The sequence below is a fragment of the Mobula hypostoma genome, chromosome 2 (genome assembly GCF_963921235.1).
Source record: "Mobula hypostoma chromosome 2, sMobHyp1.1, whole genome shotgun sequence".
In the NCBI taxonomy this organism is placed as follows: domain Eukaryota; kingdom Metazoa; phylum Chordata; class Chondrichthyes; order Myliobatiformes; family Myliobatidae; genus Mobula; species Mobula hypostoma.
The window spans coordinates 48,336,902-48,361,518 of NC_086098.1; the positions used below are offsets into that span (position 1 = coordinate 48,336,902).

Here is a 24,617-nt window from a genome sequence, read left to right on the forward strand (position 1 = left end):
GCCTGCTTGAACAGAAACATTCTAGTACAAATTAAACTATTTTTCAAATACATACATTCTTTGAATGTTCATCATCTCTATTGACTCCAAACCATTTGAATAGCACTTCTGATACTCCCTCTGGAACTTTACCATCCACCCAGTATAGTGCCTTCATTGCACTGTCTGGAAAAAATCCTTCAGGTCCAAATATTGCGCTGAGAGATGGTTCAAGTCCATTGCCTTCCAAGCCGATCTGTATAAAATAATAATATTGTTTAATTCTAATGTATCTATTATAACTTGTAAATTATTATTTACAAAGTAGGCTTTCATAAAGTTCCTATCTTAACAATCTCACATAATTAGTTAATGTTATGCTGTTGAAGTTCACATTGATCATTCTGACCATTTTCTGGTTTTGAGTTAATGTTCCTCCTGTTAGCAATTTTAATTCTCTGCAGAGATGCAGATCTTGTTAAGTGCAAGTACGTAGGAGATGCTGGAAGTTGAAGATGGGATGCAGAGTTGGCTACTATTCCCTGGCCCATATGTATTCTCAGTGTAAGATTAAGGGAGGTTCTAAAAGGTTAGCGGAGTTCACGATTGCAGCAGCCATGTAAAACTATGAAGAGCAGAAGAGGTTGTCAAGGGATTAAGGGATTGCTGCTGCATTTTCTGAGTTTTCAAGCAGTTTCGACCTATTGGAGTAGGTAGGTCTGCCAAGTCTTGGAATGCACATGTCAAGTTTGTTTCCTGCTTGTATAACCTGAGCCCAACTGTCCTGTCAAAAGTCCACCAATCTTTTCTTGGCTCTCCTTCCTGCCCCCCTAGATGTAGTTGCTGATGGTGGTGACTGAGGGGAGTTAATATTAAGAAAACTTTCTTATTCTAGCTCCAGCAGTCCTTTATATAAAGCACTCAAAAGGTTATCCTTTAAAGAGATTCAGCCTTGTTTTCAACTGACATGCAAACTGGTCTTATCAAAGGGGCAGGCGCTAATCAGCCTTCAGTTAATAGAAATTTGATTACTTTTGCTCTACTTGTTCACAAGAAAGGAAGTCACCTGTAGTGCTTTCATGTTTACTTCGGGCTTGAATCTTGTTGAGATTTTATTCCTGACTTTAAAAATGGAAGCTGTATAGTTGGGAATTTCAGAGTGATCAGCAACTGAGTCGTTGGGGTAACATATATAATTCTCAAACCTACATATTTTAAAATGTTAGTGACAAGTTGATACATCTTGAACTTTGCTTAGTGCCGTAGTATATTTCAAGAGCAATCACATTGTAGGCGCCACGTATTGCTTTGTATTCTGTGTTGCACATTTATTACGTTTACTATGGTAATTAGCATATTAGTGAGGGTGTGGTAAAAGCAAAGGGAATTAGAATTAATTGCTTATTTCATGGTAGTTTGTTGCTTGGGATTGGTGGAGGTCATACCTTTGCTTAGTATCATTCCAAGATTGTATGTTTGCTAATGGCTAGTAAATGATCAAATAAAGGGTTCAACTCTTTGGAACAATTATTTCATTGAAGCTGAGGGTACATCATGCAATTATATCAACCCCATGGTAGTCGCAACTAGTGGCAATTATTTTGTTTTGATTTTGAATTAATCTTGCTGCTGTAAACATTTTGATAAAAACATATGTATACCTACCTCAAACAGGTCCACAGACCGGCCAAAAACATTCAAAGTGGTCTCTAACATTATGGCTCTTGGCACGTAAGTGTTTGGGTCAAAAATTACATTACTTTGCAATCCTCCTTCCAGAATATTAGGTGTTCTTAAAAAGTTAATTTTCTTATATATTTGATAGTTTCTAGAATATCTTCTGAAATCCTTGGGTGCTGGAAGTATTGTCTCTTTTAATGCATCTGCCAATTTGTTTTTTAGCCTGTTGGAAAAAAAATACCAAAGCTGGTTCAGTTACACAGGAGGAACAGTGTTACATTAGGGAGTACCTTCAATTATTATTTTGTAACACATGCATAAATTCCAGTCATTCCAGGTCCCAGTTAGAAGTAAGGTCAAGAAATAAAATAATACTGTTTCATATGCCAATGCCCTATTAGCATCGAATGCAAATGGAACCAATACTGTTAATGGTTTGGGTTATTAAGGCTATGCTCACACGAATAACTTAATTACTGATCGTGAAAATTGAAGGTGAAAATTTGAAATTGACTTACTCTTGTAATGTGGGATCCTTAGATATCAGAATGTTACTAAGATGAGTGGAAACAAAGCTTTTTACTTGTTCATTTTCAATCTTTGAGAGACTTTTAATTATTTTTCTTAGTTGTCTATATGTTGGTTTCTTCATGATAAGAAGGTAGGCCCCCAGTCTTTTCAGGACAGGTGAAGTGTTATCTGTATATACCTCGAGAAGTTCAGTGCGAATCTGAAAGTTAAATTATTAACAAATGAAGTATCATTCCCTTTTCCTAGAATATCTCTGGAATCCTTGTGAATCATACAACTGAAGCTGTACATAAGAATGTGAACAAAGTAGTGAAACTTAATGGAGTGGTTATATTGAGGGGAACTTTACAGTTGGGGGGAAACTGGATAGTGGATGGAGCAAAATGGGTAATGGTAAAAAGTATCTGTCAAGTAGGAAGAGTGTATAGAAACATTAGATTGTATCTCCAATTAAAGCTTGAGCAAGGAAAATAGAAAAAGTCAAAATTGAAGGATCTTTATCTGATTTTATACAACATTCATAGCAAGACAACTAAAAGCACAAATAGAAATAAGTGAGTATGATCTAACAACTATTTACGAGGATGTGATATAGGAAAACGACCAAGGTTGAAAAGTAAATATTCAGAAGACATAGATAAAATGGCAAAGGGAGTATAATAATTTCTGATGTTGGAGAATGAGATAAATCATCTTCAGTCAGAAAATTCAGGTAAAATCAGTTTGAGTTAATCTAAGAAATGGCTGATGGCAAAAATATTGGAAGCTGTATTTAGACCCCTAATTTGTAATGAGATGCTAGAAAATACAGGAGGATATCAAAAAATTAATACAATAATCATGGGGAGGGGGATTTAATTTCCATATAAATGAAACATCTATTTTCATCCAAAGAACGAGGGATAGATCTATATGAAAACTATGGTCACCATCGTCCATGTCGGATATGGTACCTAGACAGACAGATAAGTGAACTGGGTGAACCATGGAATGTGTGAAAGAAGGTTTGCAAAAGTCAGTGTGTTGTGGACCGAAGGGGAACAGGACTTCCAGATGTGTAATAGATGATCTGAGTTAAGGGACTTATGCAGATAATAATAATCATTATACTGATTGAAATGATATGAAACCATGAAGTTAAATTTGAATATATCTAACTGTGCCTGTCAATGAATCAAAGTTCAGGAACTGCACCACCTGGACTCTGTTCAGGGTAGCTAATCAAGAGCAGTCAAGGATGAGCACCCTTCACCATTTTAAACTCCCCAATTGTGGATGTACTTTTTCCCCTATTACTTTTGAATTGTTCTCCAAGTTATCTATTAAACATTGATGTGACATAATCACAATTGGTTTGTTAGATTAATCCAGCACTATGACCTTCTTAATAAAAAAAAGCAGTAGAGGTATCTTCACCATATTCCCAAGAGTCAGTACCTCATCAGTTAAGGTCATTTGTCTGAAAGCTTGAACAGCAGCTTGCTGAACGGAGGGGGAAGCTGTACCGCTTTTAATACATCTTAACAGCGCTGTTCTAATTTCAGGAGCTGCACTCTCCATTGCTTGTCCCATGTTTCCCAGTGCCTGAACATAAAAACAAAGGTCAGAAATACAATACTATTCAATCTACTTAAAAATGTTAGGTTGTTCTATGTTTGTTCTGTGCTAAATGCCTTACCTTTAGAGTAAGGTAGACTGTGTTTTCATTGCCAGAGCACTCACTTCCGATTATGGACATTAAGTAATCCGCAACTTCCTTTACCTCTGGCACATTTTGCTTCCTTTCATTGTAAAACCTAATAGAATCGTTAGCTTAAAGTTAGTTCCATCTATAAACACGTATTATGACATGTATCATGAGGGTAGTGCAGGAGGTAATAATTAGTTTACATTTTTATTATCCATAGTAACTATATACTGAACAGTGAAATTACATGGTTCTTGTTATGGAAAAGCTTTATATAAAATAGATGTTTTATTAACCATGACAACATATGCTTACCTCCTCACTGTGTGACTCAGGGCATAAAACATACCCCGTGTTTGCCGAACTTTTGCCATATTAAGGATGGACCGAATTCTATCTTCAGATGGTGAAGCCATGAGTCCCACAGAGTACGTAACTGCATCTGCCAGCAATTCGGGGACATTTTTGCTTTGAAGCATTTGTATTATTGCTCCAAAACACTCTGGGGTACCACACTGGAGAAGTGCTTGAAAAGTGAGGGTTCTGTTAAAATGAAAAAGTATGGTTTGAAACCAGTAATTTAGGTGATTATTATTTACTAACATTAACAAGTGGGCCATTTTCTGCCAAGAAATAAAGATCATTCGTTGTTAAATACAGAATCAACCAGAAACTAGAACAACAAAGAAAATTTTGGGAGGAATTCAGCAAGTCAGATTGCATGGGGGGGTGGGGGGGGGGAGAGACAAACAGTAGATGTTTTGGACTGAAACCCGTGGTTCTTGCCCAACATATTGACTGTTTGTTTGCCTCCATAGGTGCTTCCTGACCTGTTGATTTATTCCAGCATTTTGTGCATTGCTTTGGATTTGCAGCATCTGCAGAATTTCTTGTATTTATCAAATAGAAACTTGTCCTCATGATGTCAACAAAGATTTAAAATGTAGTCAGTGCCAGTCAGAACATCTTGTGGAGCTTGACATCATGAGAACCTTTGGCAGGTGGTAAATGGACATGAAATTTAAAAAAAAGTGAGTGGTACCAGTCAGGACTAAATGTGGTGCTTGAGATCATTGGGTCATTAAGCAGTTAGCAATGGCCAGTATAATGAAGTTAGGTTCATTGTCAGAGTGGCCATTGGTGTAGTCCAGTGTTAGAGCAGACAGCTTAAGGCTTTGGCTCAAGAGACTTCAGCAAGAAGAGGCAGAAGGCTAAGGTAAGTTTCTGGTAAGTTTCATTCTTTCTCACTGTGTAATTAAAGCAGTGGGAATGCAGACAGGCCAGTAGAATGCTATTCTTGTGGAACGTGAGAAGATTGGGAGACCTCCTGTGTCCCTGACAACTACACCTGCAAGAAGTGCACCTTACAGACCACGTTAGGAAACTGGAGCTGGAGCTGGATGAATTCCAGATTATTCGAGAGGCTGAGGGGTTGACTGCCAGGAGATAAAGGGAGGTAGTTATACTTAAAGTGCTGGACACAGGTAGATGGGTGACCATCAGGAGAAGGAAAGGGTATAGACAGCCAATGCAGGCTACCCTGTGGCTGTCCCCTTCAATAATAATTCTATTGTTTTTGATACTGTTGGTAGGAACAACCTAGCAGAGGATAGCCATAGCAGTCAGGTCTTTGCAATGAGTCTGCCTCTGTGACTCAGAAAGTAAGGGGTGGGGGGAAAAGGGGTGAGCTGTAGTTATAGGGGATTCATTAGTCAGGAAAACAGACAGGAGGTTCTGTTTATGAGAACGAGATTCCCAGTTGGTATGTTGCCTCCCAGGAGCCAGAGTCAGGGACATCATGTATGAAATCCATAGCATTCTTAAGGGGAAGGGTGAACAGCCAGAGGTCATGGTCCATTTCAGTACCAATGACATAGGCAGAAAAAGTGACAAGGTTCTGCAAGATGAGTTCAGGGAGTTAGGTGCTAAGTTAGAGACAAGGCCTCCAAGGTTATGATCTAAGGATTGCTACTGTGCCATGTACAAGTGAGGCCAGAATTAGGAAGATAATACAGTTTAACACATGGCTCAGGAGATGGTGCAGGAGGGAAAGTTTGCTTCCAGGGAAGGTGGGATCTGTAAAATGGGAAAGTTTTCACCTGAACTGCAGGTGCACTAAAATTCTTGTGGGAAGGTTTGCTAGGGTGCTTAGACTAGATTTGCAGGGGACTGGCAACCAGAGTGCCTGGGCAGACAGTGGAGTGGTTGTGGGGATAGAAATGTTAAGCCTACATACAAAAACAGGCATTGAAATGTTGAGCACGGTGGGAATAATGTTCTATTTCAAAGCAGGGAGTATTGCAGGTAAGGCAGATGATCTTAGAGCATGGATCAGCACATGGAATTATGACACTGTTAGCATTAGTGAGACTTGGTTGCAGGAGGGGTGGGACTGGCAGCTCAGTGTACTGGGGTTCCATCTACAATTTTTACACATAGATGTTAATGCTAAATAGTTATATATGGAATGTCAGAATGTACTCAGACAATTATGATAGGTAAGTTACAAAGATATCAAGAATTAGTGCTATTAGTTTGGCCAGACAATGTTGATTAAACATTGTCCAGCTTTGCTGAACTCACAGGATGGTGTCATTACTCCAGACAAAATATTGTTTCTTTATTCAGGTCAACTGCTTATCTCTCCTTTGACTGTATGTACACCTTAATAGTTTTGAATGTTTTAAGAAACCTCTGATCTTTCTTGTCGGGAAGCATTGCCGTACAGCAAATATCCATATTAAAATATTAATAATTCATCATTAACAGCAATACTGTTATAAATGCATTTAAATTATGAATGAAAAGTTGGTAATTATTTGTCTCAACGATTATATGCAGAATTAGTAGTTGATCCTACCAAAACACAGAAAGTTCAGAGTCGTGGTAAGATCAGCTACTATTTCTGCATGTAATCACGGTATCCCTTTTAACAACCTCCACCATGAAACAGGGCTATGGAACATGCATCCACAGATTTGGATTACCTGGGTTTTTCCATTTGAAGTAGGTCAGGCAGAGCTGTTTCAAGAGTTTTGCCATCTACCTTCCTTAGTTCAGCCACCAACGTTTGGAATAAATTAGCCCTTTGTTGACGTTGATCATCCTCTGAGATCCTGGCCAGTTTCTGTAACACTAACAGTACAGAATCTGCACTCTGTACTCTATCCTCAACATGTTCCATAGTCAATTCTTTCTTGATGGTTGATTCATCTGCAAAAAAAAAATCATCATTAAAGACTCTTGCCATCCAGGACATCTCCTTTTCTCTTTACTGCCATCAGGGATGAAATACAGGAGCCTGAGGAACCACACTCATCATCCTGGCTTCTTCTCCTCTGCTCTCAGATTTATAAACAATCCATGACCCCATGAATGCTACCACTATTCTCCTTTTGCACAATTTATCTATCTATCTATCTTTCTGCAACACACATAAAATGCAGGAGGAACTTAGCAGGCCAGGCAGCATCTATAGAAATGAATAAACAATCAATGTTTTGGGCCGAGATCCTTCATCAGGACTGGAAAGGAAGGGGGAAGATGCCAGAATAAAACTGTGCGGGCAGGGGAAGAAAGTAAAGCTAGAAGGTGATAGGTGAAGCCTGGTGGGTGGGGAGGGAGGATGAAGAAGTTGAGAGGTAATGGGTGGAAAAGGCAAAAGGATGGCGAAGAAGGAATCTGATAGGTGAGGAGATTAGACTTTGAGAGGAAGGGAAGCAGGAGGGGAAATGGGGGAGGTGATAGGCATGTGAGGAGAAGAGGTAAGAGGTGAGTGTGCAGAATAGAAGAAGAGGTAAAGGAAGGTCGGAGACTACCTAGACAGAATATGAGTTGTTTGCGGCCCTGAATAGAAGGAATGGAGGATTTCTGTCCCTTCAAACAACAGAAATTCTATACCTGCCCATTCACCTTCTCAATCACTTCCATTTAGGGCTGTAAATAATCTGTTCTGGTGAGTCAGCACTTCACCTGTGAATCTTTTGGCTTTGTCTATTGCATACAGTGCTCCCGATGCGACCTCCTTTACACTGGAAAACTTGGGGACTACTTTGTCAAATACCTCTGCTCCATCCACAAAAGGCAGTATTTCCCAGTGGCCAACCATTTAAATTCCTATCCCTGTTTCCATTCCAACTTGTTGTTCGAAGGCCTCCTCTTCTGCCATGAGGAGGCCACTCTCTGCATGGAGGAGCAACACCTCATATTTCCAATAGGTAGCCTCCAACCTGATGGCATGAACATTGAATTCTTTATGCAGTAATTTTTTCCCTCCTCCTTCCCCCTTCTTCTATTCCCCTCTCTGGCCTCTTACCTCTTCCTCTCACCTGCCTGTCACCTCTCCCCAGTGTCCCTTCTTCTTCCCTTTCTCTCTTATAGGAACTATAGAAATGGTCCACTTTCCTCTCTTATAGGAACCATAGAAAGGCTGCAGAGGAGATTTATAAGGATGTTGCCTGGACTGGGGAACATGCCTTACGAGAATAGGTCCAATGAACTTGGCCTTTTCTCCCTGGAGTGACAGAGGATGAGAGGTGACCTGATAGAGGTGTATAAGACGATGAGAGGCATTGATCATGTGGATAGTAAGGGGCTTTTTCCCAGGGCTGAAGTGGTTAACACGACAGGGCACAGTTTTAAGGTGCTTGGAAGTAGGTACAGAGGAGATGTCAGGGGTAAGTTCTTTTACACTGAGAGTGGTGAGTGCGTGGAATGGGCTGCTGGCAATGGTGGTGGAGGTGAATACAATGGGTTTTTTTAAGAGACTGCTGGACAGGTACATGGAGCTTAGAAAAAAAAAGAGGGCTATGGGTAACCCTAGATAATTTCTAAAGTAAGTACATGTTCAGCACAGCATTGTGGGCTGAAAGGCCTGTATCATGCTGTAGGTTTTCTATGTTTCTTATCAGATTCCTCCTTCTCTACCCCTTTGCCTTTTCCACCTACCATCTTCTTAATTCATCCCTCCTCCCCCACCCACTTCACTTCATCTATCACCTTCCAGCTTACCCTCCTTCCTCTCCCCTCACCTTTTTATTCTGGCATCTTCCCCTTCCTTTCCTGTCTTGATGAAAGCTCTTGGCCTGAAACGTTGACTGTTTATTTATTTCCATTGATGCTGCCTGACCTGCTGATTTCTTCCAACATTTTCTGTGTGTTGCTCTGCATTTCCAGCATCCGAAGAATCTCCTTGGCTTATCTACCTATCTTTCTATATATCTATTTGATTGTTTCTGTTATAACTTCTAATAATTTTCTTTATGTTTTGCACTGCACTGCAGCTACAAAACAATAAATTTCAAGCATGTTTGTAATACTGGACCCGATTCCAATGATTCTAATTCTAATCTAATGGTTTATGAATGATTCTTGGTCTTCATGCTGAAATAAACTCAAATTGATGACCATTTGATTTTCTTGTCATTCAGTTTACCATTGGCATTATGAGATGCCAGTGATGTTTTAATTGGAAGAGAATTATTTATGGTGGCAAGAGGCTCTCAGCTGACCAAACAGAGACCTGTCACAACATGACTGCAGAATTGGGAATGCAGCCACTGAAATGAAAATAAGCTGCCCCCCCGCCCCACCCCCCCATAGTGAGGTTAGCGAGGGGGTCAGGCTTGAGGTGGGAAGGTCTGGACATTCCTCGTGTATCAGTGGCCAGAGTACTGTACCTCTTGAACAAACAAGGGCAATATCAGAGCTTTCAGGGAGCCTGAATGATGCTGCTGTAAACCGGGCTGATTTTATCAACTGCATATCTTCTCCTTCACAGAAAACTACAAATAAGAATTATTGTTGTTTTTGTTGATGCTGTTTGTTGTTGTTACTTCTGTTGTTCTACAAACATAGTGGGTATGCTATGTTGGTGCCAGAATGTGTGGCAACACTTGTGGGCTGTCCTAATACATTCTGAAGTTGTGCTGCTGTTAATGCACACAATGTATTTCCCTGAGTATTTCATCGTACGATGAATAAATAAATGAATCTGAATCTGATACAATCTATAATCTGTAAAAAAAAATCTATTTTCACAGTCCTATATTGGAATTTACATACTAAGTTCTATGATAGCCACACAGATTCTGGAATCAAAATAATCTATATCCAAAATAATTCTTACACCAAATATGAAATATGTCTTTACATTCAAACATGTAAACTGAAAATCAAACTGTACTTCACACAGCAAAGTTAGAATGCAAAGCTAGAGACTGGTTTCATTACATTTACACTGAATAAGATTTCAAGATGTAAAACAAAGCAAAGGAATATTCTAAGCAAAATAATTATACAGCATATTTCTATTTTACATATACAGTTAAAAATTTATCTTACCACCAGCAAAGTATTGGCTGTTTGTTGTAGTTACTGCTTCCAGTTTAAGAATTTGTTTTACACGTGACAGAGATCCAAGTACATCACTAATAAAAAAAAGTCAGTTATATATTATTAATTCATGATTGATAATTCTACAAATAACATAAATTATGCAGTGTGTCCAGGAAGAAAATATCACATAACTTGATCATGGGGTGTGAACATAAACTTAATCCCCATAGTCTTACTGCAACTTGGTATGAAACTAAATCAGTAAGCTTTCTATATTCATTTTTATCATGAACAGATAGGTTGTGATGGCATTGGGTTCACTGCCCATAAAACACTAAACTCAATAGAAAGTTTAAGCCCTATCTGATGTAGTTAACTACAGATATCCTCATTATAGGGAGGTTACACTGTATCCACCTACTCTTCAAAATTTGCTTACTTCCCTATCTAGTCTCTTTGGCGAGATCAGCTTGCCAAAACCCATTGCTTGAGTGGTGATTGTCCCCTCTGTACCAAAGAGGAGACACTTCCAGCCAATGAAGTAGTTTAAACACAGTTTATTTTATTTTTAATGATACATGTTTACATTTAGACAAGTAACACACATTTAAAACTCTCAGAGAATCTCGGATTTTTATGTCAATGATTTGGATGACAGATTTGATGGCTTTATGAACAGGTTTGCGGAAAATAGGAAGATCGGTGGAGAGACTGGCAGTGTTCAGGAAGCAGGGAGTCTGCTGAAGGATTTAGACAGTGGGCAAAGAAGTGGCAGATGGAATATAGTGTAGGGAAGTGTTTAATTATGCACTTCGGTAGAAAGAATGAAGGCATAGACTATTTTCTAAACAGGGAGAAATCAGAGATGCAAAGGGTCTTGGCAACCCTCATACAGGATTCACTAAAGATTAACTTGAAAGTTGTTAGCATTCATTTTGAGAGGACTAAAATACAAAAGCTAGGATGTAATGCTGAGACTTTATAAGGCATTGGTCAGACCACACTTGGAATGTTGTGAGCAGCTTTAAGCCCGTTATCTAAGAAAGGATGTGCTGCCATTGGAGAGGTTCATCAGAATGATTCCAGGAATGAAAGGGTTAAGGAATGAGTAGCATTTGATGGCTCTGGGCCTGTACTCGCTGGAGCGTAGAAGAATAAAGGGGGATCTCATTGAAACCTATTGAGTTTTGAAAGGTCTAGATAGAATGAACGTGAAGAGGTTGTTTCCTATTGTGGGGGAGTTTAGGACCAGAGGGCACAGCCCAAGTATAGAAGGGTGTCCTTTCAGAACAGAGACGAGGACGAATTTCTTTATCCAGAAGGTGGTGAATCTGTGGACTTCATTACCACAGATGCCCATCAGCAAAACAGTTACATTCTTCCTCTTATAATGTCTCTGTCTTCCTTTTGGGGGTGGCTGGGATACTGTATGGGTCTTTGATCTATAGTGGCACTCAAACAGCAGTTCTGCACGGTGGCGTGTTCCAGTTCTTGGAGCTCGCTGACTGGCCATATTTTCGATCTATCCAGTTTCAGCCTGAAGTCGGGTGCCTTCAGGGTGTGGACTTGTGCAGCCCTGTGGACATGAATTCGTGTTGCAGTCAAGAACTGAAGGGTAGTGTGAGCCGGAATATTGAAGTCAGCAATTGCGAATGTCAGAGGCCTCTGCACTCAGTGATCTCTCTCTCTCTCTTTCTGTCTTGATGATGAGTGAGAGTTTGCTGCCAATTTTTGAGGCAGGAAACTTGAAGTAAAAAGCAACACTTCCGACTGACTGTAAAATCGAAACAACAGCTGTTTGTCTCTCCCTCACTGTGGAAAGAGCCGTATCTGTCTCTCTCGTTAGTGAGAGAGAGAGAGAGAAAGAGGAATGTCAAAATATTGCTGTGAATGATTAGTTTTTGATGTACTGTAGACCATGGTCTGTCTTTGGAGCCTTTGCCTGAATGGTGGGTGGTGGGATTGCTGAAGCTTTATGCTATAAAAAGTGTGGTGAGGGTTGATGCTGGGGAGGGGATTTGGGGGCTTTTATATCTTTTTTTCTGTCATTCATTCTTTGGGTTGTTCTGTTTCGAGGATATCTGCAGACAGTAAAAATTTTGTGTTGTATATTATATACATTCACTGATATTAAATGGAACCATTGAACCACTGAATTCATTGCTTCCTTTTCTTCTGTTTTATTCTGTTCCGGTAGTAACTGCAATGGCCAAAGGATATGGCAGCTGAACAGCACTGAATGCCTTTATTCTAATGCCTGATATCTAATTAATTGTTTGTCTGCAGTAAAAACAATAAACTAATTGGGAGATTCCTTTACATTTATTGAAATTTTTGAAAAGGCATTTTAAAGGACTATCAGGTTGTCCATAATAATTGTCACAATCAGAGATTGTGTGGACAATCCAAACTGAACCTAGAGAGTAAGACTAGAATGTAATTTTAAATATCACAGATTAACATAAATACCTTTAATAAAAAAAAACTAACTGGATGGTGGGACAAATATTTTTGTGAATTAAAAGACATTTTAACAGTCTGGGAACATGCAAGCTTTCAATCAGAGCTCGGTTTTAGAGAACCAACATACTTGTAATGATTAGGCACAAAAATGTGCTCTTCATTGCAAATGGCTTCTGTTACATGTTTCTTCACACCCAACGAGTAGCTACAATATTGATTGCTAGTCAGAAGTGCTGATGTATCGAATGGCTGTGTGTAAAAATAAAAAAAGAAAAATATTGTATTATAAAATGAAATTTTAAATCACTTTATATTGCAATATAAATCACATTTCTAAGAATACTCATACTTTGATAATTTTCCTTACCAGTCCAGTAACCATGGCTATAGGACTAGTGTGGTCTCTGATAGGTGTGAATTTATTACACTGAGCAAGGTCTCTTCCAATTGTCATTTGAGTAGCAAGACTGCCTGTTCTGCTGTTCACTGTGATCCTGCTTGAGCAGTTACCATACACGGTTGCCTGGGTCACAAAAAGGGAGAATGTTTTTCATAATATTTAAAATATATTTTTAAAATTTGTATTTAGTGCAATGAAAAATTATCATAATGGTATCTAAATTCATACAGAGAAATGATGGAATGACTTCTGCATTCTCTAAACTCTAGAAGGCTAAGAAGAGATTTGAAGTATTCAAGATTGAAAGGAAACTGTTTCAGTATATAGAGAGAAACCAATTCTGCTCGTTAAGGAATAAATGACTAGCTTATATATTATACTAAGTCCTAGAAGAATAAAGAGGTAAATATCTACATGTAAAGGGTGATAGAACATTCGAACATTCATCTGAAAATAGCAAAAGGGAATCAATTATTAAATACAGAGATCTAAGATTTTTAAAAATTAATTTTAGATAGTGCTTGACATAGGACAAAGATGGCTACATGATCAGGTATGTTCACAGAGAGTGTCACTGATTGAATGTTTACTCTTATCTCACTGCTCCAAAAACTGAACTCAAAAGCTTTAGTCCCAGGCTAATCATTTTAGCTATAAGACCATAAGACCATAAGATATAGGAGCTGAAGTAGGTCATTTGGCCCATTGAGTCTGCTCCACCTTTCAATCATGGGCTGATCCAATTCTTCCAGTCATTTCCACTCCCCTGCCTTCTCTCCGTACCCGTTGATGCCTTGGCTAATCAAGAACCTATATATCTCTGCCTTAAATGCACCCAATCATTTGGCCTCCACAGCCACTCGTGGCAACAAATTCCACAGATTTACCACCTTAATACCAAAGTAATTTCTCTGCATCTCTGTTATAAATGAACATCCTTCAATCCTGAAGTCATGTCCTCTTGTCCTGGGCTCCCCTACCATGGGGAAATAACTCTGCCATATCTAATCTGTTCAGGCCTTTTAGCATTCAGAATGTTAACTGCCTATAGACGTAGTTAATGTACTATATGATAATTCCTTATTGAAACTTTATGCCAGACATTTACTATAAAATATGGGTACTGAATGAACTTTTAGAAGCTATTTTATTAAAACCACTAAAATTATAATCAACTAATTTCAATGATTCTTACCGTGTCAACGAATTGTTCATCTTCACCTGATTCCACCGGCACCAGAAGAACAGAAATGATACCTCTCTTGATGTTGAGGATGTTGGTTGGTTCATTTTTGTTTGGATACAGAGTGACACCCATGTGTCCATGTGACGTGGTGAATTTCAGTTCATATCTACATACAAAGTAATATATTTCATAGAATCACAACATTTACCACTTTGAAACACCCAGTTGGCTCATCACAATTATGTGAGCTCTTCATCTGCAGCTGTTTACACCAACCCCAATCTCCCATCCCATCCCACATTGCATTATTTATGAATGAGGAAGGCAGTTTTCCCCATTTCAGTTCATTAATCTAGAAATGTCCCAAAGAGCTATCTATTTCATTATTACATTGTTCCTAAAATTTTCTAGGACTATCATTGCCTTTTAAGAATTTGAAATGAAATGCCATAGGAATCTCACTAAGCCAATTTCATTGGCTTCCGGTAGACTGTTTATTGCCAGTGTCTCCAACAGATTGTTGCTTCACATTGCATCATATGAAGTTGTTTGTGTCACCACAATTCCTTGCCTGTGGATGGCTAAAAAGATATCCAAACTGATGCTGGTTTGGGTCATTTCTGTGCAGTGGTGCAGTGCTAGCTGGAGCACACCAGCGCGCGTCTGGTACATCTTTAAGAAAAAAGCCGAAATAAACAAGCTAATTAACTAGGTGCCACCCAGGGTGATTTGAGTGTCTCAGAAACTGCTGATCTTCTGGGATTTTTACGCACAACAGACTCTGAAGTTTACAAAGAATGGTGCCAAAAACAAAAAAAAAATCCAGCGAGTGGCTGTTCTGTGAGCAAAAACATCTTGTTAAATCCACTGACGAAGGGTTCCAGCCTGAAACGTTGACTGATCATTTCCACGGATGCTGCCCGACCTGCTGAATTCCTCCAGCATGTTGTGAGTGTTACCTAATTAATTAGCTTGTTTATTTTGGCTTTTTTCTTAAAGATGTGCCAGACATGCTCCGGTACACTCTGGCTAGCACTGCACCACTGGGTCTCTGTCTTCTTAACAATTCTTTGTTATATTGACAATAAAGGATAGATCAAAGCATAATGCCCACTTTGGAGACACTCTTTAAAAAGCCAATCACTGCAGACATGAACATAGAACATAGAACATAGAATAGTACAGCATAGTACAGGCCCTTCGGCCCACAATGTTGTGCCGACCCTCAAACCCTGCCTCCCATATAAGCCCCCACCTTAAATTCCTCCAAGAGGGCATACTCCATTTCAGATTCCATGGTGTCTGCTGAAAATTAAGTAGCATTCAGCACTAAATACAGTGTTTATAATTGGCAATTGGTCTATTATTGTCACTTGTAGTGAGATATACGTGAAAAGATTTTGTTTCCTTGCCATTTAGGCAAATAATCTATATACTACTAAAACTCTCGTGCTCTGTCTGTCTGTCTGTTAGTGACCTCCAATTAGCGCAAACGGTGCATTACAGTGGCACTTTGTTTGGCTAAATCAAATTAAAATGCTCTAACTTACAGAATGCAGGCAAAGTTTAGGGTTATATATTCGTATAAAATTGCTCATTCGCCAAAAATCAACAGGCTGGCTTTCACCCGCGAGCCAATCGGCCATCATGGAAATTGGAATGCAACAGCCCGATGCATGCACACAGCCAGCCTCAACAGCGACACCTACTGGAGCAAAAGGGCAGGGCAGCTCTATTTCAAGGGGTCACATTCTGCTAATTCCATCAGCATGTGCAGGATTGGGACAGATCTAACTGCCACCCATCAATAAGAGATAATTAAATCTTATTGTAATGATGTACTTCGAGACACCCTTTGCTGCAGTCAAAGGACAGCGGTGACTATATCACAGTCAAAGGACTGCGGTGACTATATCACATCCATTTAGGAGAGTGCCAACCACATCATCAAGAATAATCAGCATCCTTTGGTGTTAGTGCTTCATATCTTCTATCCAGCATTAGGGTAAAAAAATGCTCAGCCTAATTATGCCGTGTGGAAAGGGAAGTAGGACATTATGGCCAAGAGATGACGCCAAACGTCGTCGGGAAGCGGCAAGGAGAGGGACAGAACAAGAATTGGATCAAGCCAGGGCCGCATGACTCCAGGATCAAAGAGTCAGGACAAAAAAAGATGAGAGAAGAAGAGACAGAGGAGGAGAGATGTGCACGTCTCCAGGATCAGAGACAAACAACAACAGCAGAACAGATGAAGAGACGGAGGATAAAAGGGTAGCATGTCTCCAGAATAACAACGAGAGCCACAAGGGTGGCAGATACACCAGAAATGATGCCATCAAAAGTGTCCTCCTTTAAGGGGAGAGGAGCTATATTTGCTTTACTACATGTCGTTCTTCTTTAATAAACTGAGGTTTTCTACTTCAGTTTCCAAAGCAAAGTGATACCAATAGCATTCAGGAAAATTTAATGTTCATTCTGGTCATATCAGACTGCACTACCCTTCTCTCAAAGGGTGCCCCAATGGGTCACTCCGTTGTCTAGTTCCATATATAATTACATAATTTTTAATGGGTTCTTTTGGGTTTCTTTGTTTTGTGGGTGCCTGTTAGGAGACAAATCTCATGGTTGTATAATGTATACATACTTTGATAATAAGTGTACTTTGAACTCTTTGAACTGAAGAAAAATTTAGTTTAGGTTAATATCGCTTAGTTAATATGTCTTTTTTCTTTTTCTAATTTGGGGTTCTTTTTAAGATTTTTTCTCATTTATCCCTCTATCATGTTTAATTATATGTAGAGTTTGGGAAACTTTATACATCTGTATTATTACCAATGCTATATTTGTAATGTCAATTATTAATAATGCAATCCCAATCTCTGTTTATTAATCTTGTTACATTTATGATTTTGAAAATTAATAAAAAGGTTGGAAAAGAAAGAAAAAATGAATGCAAGATATAGTGTTTCTATTGCAAGGAAATGCCATGCTGGTAGACAAATAAGGTGCAAGAGCCTTAACGGGGGAGATTCAGAAATCAAGCTTTCATCTTTATTATTTAAGGCCCATTCAAGGGACTCACAACAGAGGAATAGAAACTGTCCTTGTGTCTGGTGGCAAGTGCTCTCAAATTAATTTGTAGAAATAGTTTAAAAGAGGTAGAGGAGCAAGAATATTTAATGGTCTAAGATTGCTTGTTGTATTCTGTGGGACCTATTTTCAGGTCAAGTAGAAAAATTGATTGCTTTGTCTGTGGAGGTGCAGCTTCAGATAAAATTGATCATACCAAGGAGCAATACAGGTCAGCCTGTAGGGCATGTACTGCATGGATGCTACTGGTAATGTACCTGAAAGTTGACTAATTTTGGTGTCAATAAGTCCTAACAATGAATAGGCTCTCTATGGGTAAAAAACGGTTCTGTTTTCACAGATATTCGTAAGTCAATTTTGTCTGTGTCAGAAAATGTACAGAATCATTTGATATTGTAGCCATTTGATATGATAGCCTCCACAGTGTTGTAATGAGAGGGATGAGAGAAAAATGGATTAGCCATGATGAAATGAGGAAGTAGACTCGAAGAGCCAAATGGCCTAATTCTGCTCCTATATCTTATGGTCTTGTGGTAATGAGTGGCTACCAAGACATATAAGACTGAAAAGAAAGAATAAAAGTGGAGAGAAAGAAAGGAAATAAGTTCTATCATTCATCAGAATGAACATATATACCAGTACATTGGACTTTTCAATTTCTTTCATAAGTAGGGCTGACCATAATTTGGGCATTCCTAATTTGGGGATGATCTGTGTCCCTGATAATGTTGTAAGCTCAGTGACATTCACAAGTTCAAAGACATGATGGATAAATTAGTCCACTATCAGTACCACATATTAAAAGAGAATTAAGTGCTTGCTTTGTTGACTATTTCCGATATGATTAATGTGATCATTTATTTCAAAAAGTGAAACCCACCAACGGAACAGACTACATCCTATCCTCGTTATATGCGTCTTCATACTATGAGGATTCACAGTTAGGCGAGGAACCTATTTCTACCAACGTCTCGTTATATGCGTCCAAAATTCACAGTTATGCGAGGAGCACTGCCTTCCCGCCAATACAAGTCACGTGCACACTCTTCACACTCTCACTGTTGGGACAAGAAGCACCGCTTTCCCGCCAATACAAGTCAGGTGCGCGAGCCTCACAATCTCTCTTCCGCCACTCTCATATTGGTTTTAGCAAGGTGTGGAACTTCTGTTGGTTTTACCTACGGTGCAGTGATTTTGTGCTTGAAATATTTAATTATGCCTCCTAAGCGTCCGATGTCATGTCTTGGGCCGTCAGCCAAGCGGCAGAGAACAACTTTAACACTTGAAAAAAAGTTGGAAATTATAAACAGCGTGGCATCAGCTGAAGGTAACACAGCTCTGGGACGCTACTGTCGGGAACAGAATCTTGCTTTTAAAGTTCTTTTGTTGCTTGACAATGTGCCAGCCCATCCTAAACATTTGGATAGCATTCATTCTAACATAACAGTGTGTTTCCTGCCGCTTAACACAACATCGCTGATTCAACCACTCGACCGGTGTGATCCACATTCAAGGCGTACGCATTTTTTTTTATGGCGAACTATCTCTCAGATGCTGCAAGCAACAGACGATTTTGAAAATCCCAGGAGTTTACCAACGATGAGGGAATGGTGGAAGTCGGAACACTTGGCACAAATGGCGATGGACATGGACCCAGGTTGAGAATGGAGTCAGCATTTCAGTCATTCCCTGCCGTCAGCCCTTCTTCCCTACAAGCAAATTTATGCTGAAAAATAAAATGCTGCCAAGCAAACAACTCTCACCACTTTATGCAAATTGCTGTAACCTTTCTGCTGCCGGCAGTTCTAAGAGTTCTGTGAGTCTTCCTTCACCCCTTGCTGTGCTTGATATGATCCTGACGACCACAACCATCCACCTTATCCGTGTAAAGCTGCTCGACACCACAACAACCACTCATCTCCCGGAGTGAACACACCTGCCACTGTTGGTGAGTACTGTACACCAGAGGATGTTAACTTTCTATGATTTATTACATTGAATAGTACCTTAAATTGATTAAATATAATACAAATGTTGTCTTGTAGTACTGCTTTTGTGTTGTATTGGTATAAAAATGTGAGTAAGTTACAGAAAAAACATATTTAGGAAGCCCTCTGGAACGCATCCTTATTTTCTCTATTTAAATAATTGTTTACATTATGCAATTTCACATTATGCGTCAACTTCGAGGAACATATCCCTCGCATATAACGAGGATAGGGTGTATTGTCTGATAAATGTATTGCTAATGAATGAGATGCCATTATTACTAATGGTCATTTGGCTCAGCATGTCTGTTTGCAGACAAAATAACACCTTGCTTAACAGAAACAAATTTGAAGCGCTGCTGAACAACATTTTCCACTAACCCCTCTTCTTCCACACTTCGACCCTTAACCGCTTGTGTCACCAAGCCTTTGGGCACCTCAGCAACGGGTGGGACAATACCTCATGAAATTACAGCTACTACTGCTCAGAAGTGCTGGATTTCCTTACCTGGACATAGCCTGCTGGAACTCTTCGTTATTACTAGAAAGACCAAAGATTGGCTTGCCATCACTGCTGATACTTTCCACTTCCTTTAAGCTGCATGAACTTACCCGCATACTGTATGCACAGTACTGAGGTACTTCAAGTTCCACCTGTAGAAAAAAAAAAGACAGATTAAGTGAACAATCTCAGCCTTCTTTTTCATTTTCAATTCACAGTCTTAATATGTGGCACAAAATTCTAGGAACTTAAAAGAATTCTTTCTCGTTGTTTCACCTTGTGTGTTCAAAAGAGTGAGGACATGTAAGGCTGTGCATTTTTAACAGACATAAAATAGAAAGATCGGATTACCTGCAATGTTTTTAAAAGATGGTGCTTATTAGGTGCTTTTACAATGGTGCTAAGAATAAAATTCAATTGCTCAACTTGGAAAAACTAATTACAAAATTTTATGTACAATTAGGTTAGCTAATCTTCTGTGGAATAATTGCATTTGAGTGAGACAGTTAGAGCATGCTAATTTAGCAAAGTTTTATTTATTTCACTACCAAGAGTGAGGAACCTCTGAAACAGACATTTTTCCATTACTTGGGTAATTTTGTGGATGATTTGGGATGGAGCATATTATCCTGGTAGATATAAATAATGTAAAGTTATTTATAGGGTTTGTTTCATTTACAGATTAAAAATTCACAGTTTAAAGAAATCAACCCACTTTTTTAAAATTATGATTTAAAAAAAAACATTTTATTTCAATGTTTGGAGAGCCTTTTGTTTTGAGTAAATGAAAAACATTGATACTGCCCCTGAGTTAATTGAAGAAACCTAAATTATTAAGAACAGGTTTTCACAGTTTGCTAGTAATTTAAAAATAGCTAAATAAAAGCTGGACACTGAGGTGTTGGCCCCTTAGTTATAGCCTCCCAAGAAGAAAACATGAGTGTTATTCCCATATTCTAGGAGAAACTCCTTCTACTCAGTCTAAATACACCACTGTGCAACTGCATGTTGGACTTCGAAACCGAAAGACCTCACATAGTCAGGCTACAGAACCACTTCTCCCTCCCCATCTTTCCCAACACAGGTGTGCCCGAGGGTTGTGAACTCATTGTTGTACATTCTACTCAGACATGACTGCCTGCCTGATCAAACACCGAGAAATCACATTGTTATGTTTGCTGATGATATGACTGCGATGGTGCACATCACCAACAACAATGGCCCGGCTACAAAGAGGAGGAAGAAGAGCTTGAGGCCTAGCGCCAGGCAAATAACCTCTTCCTCAATGTCAACAAGTCAAGGAAGATGGGTATCAACTTTAAGAGAACTCGCAACACTCTCACCCCTTTTTACATCAGTGGAAACTACAAGCAGTTTCCAGCTCCTGGGACTGCACGTGTCACAACCTATCAATGTCCCACAACACATTGTATATGATCAGAAAAGCTCATTATTGTCTCCACTTTCTGAAGAGGCTGGAGAGAGCTGGACAATGCACATCTATACTCATGTCATTGTATAGATGCGTAGTCTGCTACATGGTACTGAAACTGAACTGTAGCAGACAGGAAGGCTCTACAGTGGGTAGTCAAAACTGCCCAGTGCAGCATTCATACCAGCCTAACTTCCATCAAGGACATATACACAGAAAGGTGCCACAAAAGGGCCAGTAACATCATGAAGGATTCCACATACCCTACTCTCATGGACTGTTTGTCACACTCCATCAGAGAAGAGGTTACATAGCATCCACACCAGTACCAAGCCTATGTTAATTCCACTTTTTATTCTCATCAAACCATGCCCCACCACTTATTTACATACCAGCAGCAATTTACAGTAACCAATTAATCTATCAATTCCCACTCAGGTCTTCTGGGATACTGGAAAAACCTGAAACATCTGGTGAAAATCTGTAAGGCCACAGAGAATGTCAAATTGCACTACCCACACCTGACGTCACGATTTAACCTGGCGGCAGTAAATCTGCAATCAGCTCTACATTGTTGTGAATAATAAATCTGAAACTACCATTCACCCCCTTGTGTTTGCCAAGTAGGTCCGGAAGCTTGTTGAAGCTTGCTCCAAAGAGGTTTGTAACATAGGACTCAGAAATTTGCAGGCTCTTCCCAAGGATATGCAATGAGATTAATATCAATTGTTTCTGAAAGATCATAAACTCGCTAAAAGAGCCACTTTGATCTGCCTGAATCCTGTTGGTGTTCCCTTGTTGGGAGATATCCACAAACAAATGATGTTGAATAGCATATTCCAAGGAGTAGACTGGGTATGAGGAACATACTGTAGCTTGGTCCAGCTATGGCAAGGGTCTTGTGAGGAAGAACTATGGATTAAGATCCTGCTGCCATTGGGCACTAAATGGTTGGACAGATTTCTCAGGCACTTTACAAGTGTACTTTACAAGAGGGTATGTGTGTAAAATTGATGCATTGTAAGAGAATATATTGAATTGATAGTACAATGAATGTAGCGAAAGATGTGAACCAATATTTTTATTATATACAGTATATTTTGGAAAAAATAGAGAAACTTTACTCAGCAAGTCAGACAGCATCAGCAAAGTCTGATTCTGTAGGCGTTTCTGGACATTTTTCTGCTTTTATTTTGTATTTCCAGCACACTTGCTCACATCAGAAAACATCGACAAAAACTTCTAACTTACTTTACAGGCTATCTGGACACCAGAGATTGAGTTGGGCTTCTCGAATATTTCATTGGAGGTCTCAGCTTCATACTGGTAGGTGAATTTCTTAAGATTTTTGAAGCGTGTGGACTGTTCTGCATGGGACAAAGAAAGCGCATGTTATCGTTCCCATGTTAGATAAAACAACCTCATCCAAAACTGATGTTAGAATACTGGTCATTAGATCCGTGTGTTTTATGGTAAGCAGCCAGTCTTGGGGATATCGAAAGAGATCCAGTGAGAAGTGGCTGCAACAATGCGATCCCCAACAGGCGGCGCTCTTCCACCTGTCCACATCTGTGCAGAACTGGTTCGCCGTAACAAACCAAACATGCACCAACAATTGCTTCTACTTTGTGAATTGAGTCTTCTTATACACGGATCTAAGAACAGCTCGTTTCCTCACATATCTTAAGTAATACTTGGTACTGTCCAAATTCTACCATTGGCCGCGATGTCTTCGGTCTTTAATCTGAGTAGTATTTTTAAACAATTTAACCATTTTGTTAGAGATTCGTTTCCACCTGTTTTGTGCCAATTTATTGTTCAATAAATAAAACGTAACTTCGTCTGCGTTTTTGTAAATGGCTATGGTGCAAAAATATGCATTAAGATTCATGACAGTAATAACAGTGATGTAGTTAATGCTACTTACTGAAACATATCGTGTTCTTTATGTCGTCGAGTTCAGATTCTAGAAAGTGAAGATAGATTTTAATGTGAACAAATTAAACATAACATGTACACGCTTGTTTTCGAAAATTCTCCTGACTACATTAAATGCATGATTTTCAGTAATTATCCTTCAAATCCTTTGTTTCTTCGTTAATAATCATGGTAATCAGACAGCTGTGATGCAATGTTGGGATTACTTCTCCAAAAGGTCCAGTTAAACTACTCTAAGATAAAGACAAAATATTCTGATGACTTGTTAAAAATGATTTTTTTTAGTTAATTTAGTTAAGATTTATTGTTTTACTTAATTTATTTAGGATTTATTGTTTTCAAAGAAGCATATTAAACTATCTTTTTGTCGTAACTAAATACTGTAGAATGAGTGTGAACGAATTTGGAAGACTATTAGTCTCAGTATACTGTACACGAATTGCTGCCTTTCCTCTGTAAAATACAAACTATGAGTTACCAATGAAATTAATCAGAAATGGAATAAATGTTTGAGTACACAGCATTCAAAATGTTCCGAATGTGTTATACTTTATAGAGCATTTAATGGGCCATGAGTTGTTTTGAACTTACCCACAGAAGCCCAGCTACCGAGGAGCAGTAGCAGACCGAGTTTGGCGGCGCAGCCCATGCTGAGCTGCCGATGTCCCTTCGATGATCTTCTTTCGAAGTGACTAAGCAGAATGCTGGCTCTCTATTTATATAATCACGGGGCCAATCTGTTTGTGAAGTTCACTGCAATTGCAAAAGTTATCGGAAGGTCCAAAGGTTACTTTGGGTACTCACGCGTTCGAGACAAGTACAGCTGAACACTTTTCATAAATACTTTTAGAGTCCTGATGAAAAGTTAAGTTAATAACAAATATTCCTAATTAGGAAAGAAGGGAAAATGTATTCGGTGTTTGATTCTGAACAGATGATGTGACTGTTGTTGCAGGGAAGCAGCAAAGGGTTGAACTAATATCAGATAGGCAGGTTCCGATGACATCATCAAGCTCAGAGCGAAACTCCGAGCCGGTCATCGAGATAATAAGCAAAGATAGTGTCTGCGAACGTGCTCTGACTCTAAATTATTTACGGACAAAAATTCGTGGAGGGTGGGGAGGAGTTATCAGTTTGACAAGAGGTTGTCTGGTAGCTGGTCTTGGACTGAGCAGGTTGAAGTTAGGCTCTGTGATAATCCGTCAGTTCCAGTTGAACAGCAAAGCGGTCGATATGGAATCACAGAGTAATGCAACAGCTCATATCAGAGTAATACAACAGGGACACGGGCTCTTCAGCTCATATCATCTATGCTGACTAGAAACCCATCTAAGCTAGTCCTAAACAACAGGAATTCTGCAGATGGTGGAAACTCAAGCAACACACATCAAAGTTGCTGGTGAAC

At 39.2% G+C, this 24,617-nt stretch overlaps 1 protein-coding gene across 1 annotated transcript in view; it reads right to left on the bottom strand.

The window, feature by feature from the left end:
* Nucleotides 1-23,918, bottom strand: part of apoba (apolipoprotein Ba) — a 68,295-nt gene extending 44,377 nt beyond the window's left edge. Inside the window, exons 1-15 of the mRNA XM_063036565.1 lie at nt 23,804-23,918; nt 23,202-23,240; nt 22,526-22,641; nt 19,849-19,994; nt 14,272-14,428; nt 13,044-13,199; nt 12,804-12,925; nt 10,220-10,305; nt 6,865-7,090; nt 4,193-4,420; nt 3,869-3,986; nt 3,628-3,774; nt 2,178-2,389; nt 1,645-1,882; nt 56-235 (exon numbers count right to left, since the gene is read on the bottom strand). Of these exons, the coding sequence (XP_062892635.1) occupies nt 56-235; nt 1,645-1,882; nt 2,178-2,389; nt 3,628-3,774; nt 3,869-3,986; nt 4,193-4,420; nt 6,865-7,090; nt 10,220-10,305; nt 12,804-12,925; nt 13,044-13,199; nt 14,272-14,428; nt 19,849-19,994; nt 22,526-22,641; nt 23,202-23,240; nt 23,804-23,861 (2,229 nt within the window). The 5' untranslated portion in view covers nt 23,862-23,918. The remainder of the gene's footprint in view (nt 1-55; nt 236-1,644; nt 1,883-2,177; nt 2,390-3,627; nt 3,775-3,868; nt 3,987-4,192; nt 4,421-6,864; nt 7,091-10,219; nt 10,306-12,803; nt 12,926-13,043; nt 13,200-14,271; nt 14,429-19,848; nt 19,995-22,525; nt 22,642-23,201; nt 23,241-23,803) is intronic.
* Nucleotides 23,919-24,617: the final 699 nt, after the last annotated feature.